Consider the following 2,389-nt stretch of genomic DNA (forward strand, 5'->3'; position numbering starts at 1 on the left):
ACATCTCCAAAGTAAGCTATTAAAAAAAAAATATATATATATATATACATGTATATATATATATATATCTTTCTACAAGAAAACTAATTACAAAAGAAAAAAAAATCCAGAGTTAAATGGGTGAGTGTAGCCCACTACTATAGAGGTCCTGAGTTGTTTACAACACCAGAATTCAGAAGCTGTTGCTGCCAATCTGCAGGCTTGCAGCTTTCAAACCTGAAAAATCCCACACTCTGATGGTTCTATTAGCTGCATCATTTCTTTCTTTTTGATGAAAATGCTACAGTATGCATTGTCTTCTTGTAAGGACATAAGGCGAATCAAAACAATATGTGCAAGTGTTTTAGAACTACACTCCCAATAAAAGGACATCTAAAAAAAAAACACTGTGCTGCTTTCTCAATAATTTTTCACCTCATTGATAATTTCTAGTTGGAGACACTTTGTAGAAAAGTAATGTTATCTCCTTTCAGCGTGATCTGACCCAGTTGTTTTCTTGCCTTTGTTTTAGAATGAATCCCTTCTGCACCATCCATGTATTCATCAAAGCCTATGATATAGCCACTGTCTGCAGGCTCCCTAGCTCAGAGAGCTACACCTGAATGCCAGATCTCTTTCACAGTAGCTGAGGATGAGGTCGATTGGCTGTATCATCAACTTCTCCATTTTTGGGCCCTGGCGACAGTACACCATGGTGGAATCTCACCCAGTTGCTTCATTTCTTATCTCCCTTGCATTACAAGGGAAAATTCTGTTCTTCTTACAGTATGTTTTCAGAAGGGAGTGGAGGTGGGAAAATGGAAAGTAATGCTGTGGGCTTGTCTCCAGAGGAGTTTCTAACAGAGCAGGACTTCAAAAAGCAAGAAGAAGAAGGCCTGTGCTGTCCTTTCAAATCCCACCAGCTAAGGATCCAGGTGACAATTTTTTCCTTTTACCAACTTCTACCAAAGTCCCTAATTTTTCACAAGTCATATCAGTTTTGTGTCACTCATTAATGATTAATATTGACAACAACAATAATAGAACTATCTAGGGAGGTCTTTCTTGGTCATTCAGTTGGACCCCCTCTTTTCAGAGATAAATTTCCAGGCCCAGGTCACAGTGAGTTTGGTGGTGATAAGTCTACAGTCAGAGCTGGACTCCACTAAGTGACTGGATTTCACCTCCCACATCTTCCAAAACCAGCAATTTGTCCTTGCCAAAGTCCTGGAAGCAGAGGGGCTGTCCTGTGGGTCAGCACTCGATTCTACAACCCTCTCAGACCCCCTCAGCTGCCCGGTCCTTCTGCCCAGCCTCCCATGCTCTCTCAGTGGGCCATTTGCATCCCTTCCAGGATGTGAGTTTCCTGTTTTATCCCTCTGACTGGCCACACACAGCATGGGCGTGTCAGAGCCACTCCTTCCCCCAGTACCCCAAAGGGGCTTATTTCAGGAGATGGAGCCTCTCCAGACTTCCACTGGGACCACCCCCTTGATTCTTCCTGGCCTTTGTTAAAATATTTGTGACTGAAAATAGCCAGATAGGAAGCTTTAGTAAGTTTTATCACATCATTCCAACACAAATATTGAATTTATTTTGATACTCACATGCTAGAAAATTCAAATTGCTAGCCGTTGTGTTCGACACTTAACACTGTAGATGGTGCATTTTGCCTACACAACAGGAACCTTCTTCATTTCTGGTGTCTGTGTTTGAACAAAATGCCAACGAGGTCATGATATAAGCCAGAAAGGGCTGTTAAAAAAAGCACCACTGCATTAATAACACCTTCACTGAAGTGAGTGGAAGAAATCACACAAAACCCATTAAGAAAACAACCTCAGGTGCACTGTTGTGCCTCTCAAGAAGATCCTCTCAGGGAAAAATAACACACACATCCACAGAAGCAATCAGGCTTAATTAAAGTTCACTCTTAGTCAGCATTGCACGCTGCAAAGTTTGCACTGCAAATACAGCAGAATGACCCAACGAGTCTTTTCTCACGTTTGCATGATTTCTCTCAGCCATTCTGTCCATAAGCAAACTAGATTTTCAATCTATTTGCCCTCCCTCAGTCTGGCCAAGTGAAGTCTAAAAAGCACTGCGTCTTTTTCCCTCTCTCACCCATACCATTTTACCCCCTGTGCAATGAACCTCACAGTGGCTCCAATTTTGGAAAATGCCCCTTCCCATCCTACACATCACCTGTAAACCAATTTAGTAATTCCATCCGTAGGGAATCCAAAGTCACCCATGCTCCAGTCTTTATTCAGTGAGCCCCAAACACTTTTTTGTTTTCTCCTCTCCCTTTCCCCGTACCAACAGCTCAAGGTATTTTTTTTACAAAATATGCACGAATGGTTTTACCAAATGTGACACCCCACTCTGAACAGCTCTTTGGAAGAAGCAG

At 42.0% G+C, this 2,389-nt stretch overlaps 1 protein-coding gene across 1 annotated transcript; it reads right to left on the reverse strand.

Annotated features, from left to right (window-relative positions):
• Positions 1 to 428: 428 nt before the first annotated feature.
• Positions 429 to 693, reverse strand: LOC133765590 (small nuclear ribonucleoprotein E-like). Its single transcript, XM_062199136.1, has 2 exons — positions 599 to 693; positions 429 to 564 (listed from the first exon to the last, which is right to left on the reverse strand). The coding sequence occupies exons 1-2, from the start codon at positions 691 to 693 to the stop codon at positions 429 to 431; spliced, it is 231 nt and encodes a 76-aa protein (XP_062055120.1).
• Between the last annotated feature and the right edge of the window lie 1,696 nt (positions 694 to 2,389).

The sequence above is a fragment of the Lepus europaeus genome, chromosome 8 (assembly GCF_033115175.1).
Source record: "Lepus europaeus isolate LE1 chromosome 8, mLepTim1.pri, whole genome shotgun sequence".
In the NCBI taxonomy this organism is placed as follows: domain Eukaryota; kingdom Metazoa; phylum Chordata; class Mammalia; order Lagomorpha; family Leporidae; genus Lepus; species Lepus europaeus.

Bases quoted from the DNA above. Each gene is read 5' to 3' on its own strand.
- LOC133765590 (XM_062199136.1), bottom strand. From the start codon at position 693: ATGGTGTACTGTCGCCAGGGCCCAAAAATGGAGAAGTTGATGATACAG. The intron at 565-598 runs GTGTAGCTCTCT...GCCTGCAGACAG, and splicing joins GAAAGAGATCTGGCATTCAG to TGGCTATATCATAGGCTTTG.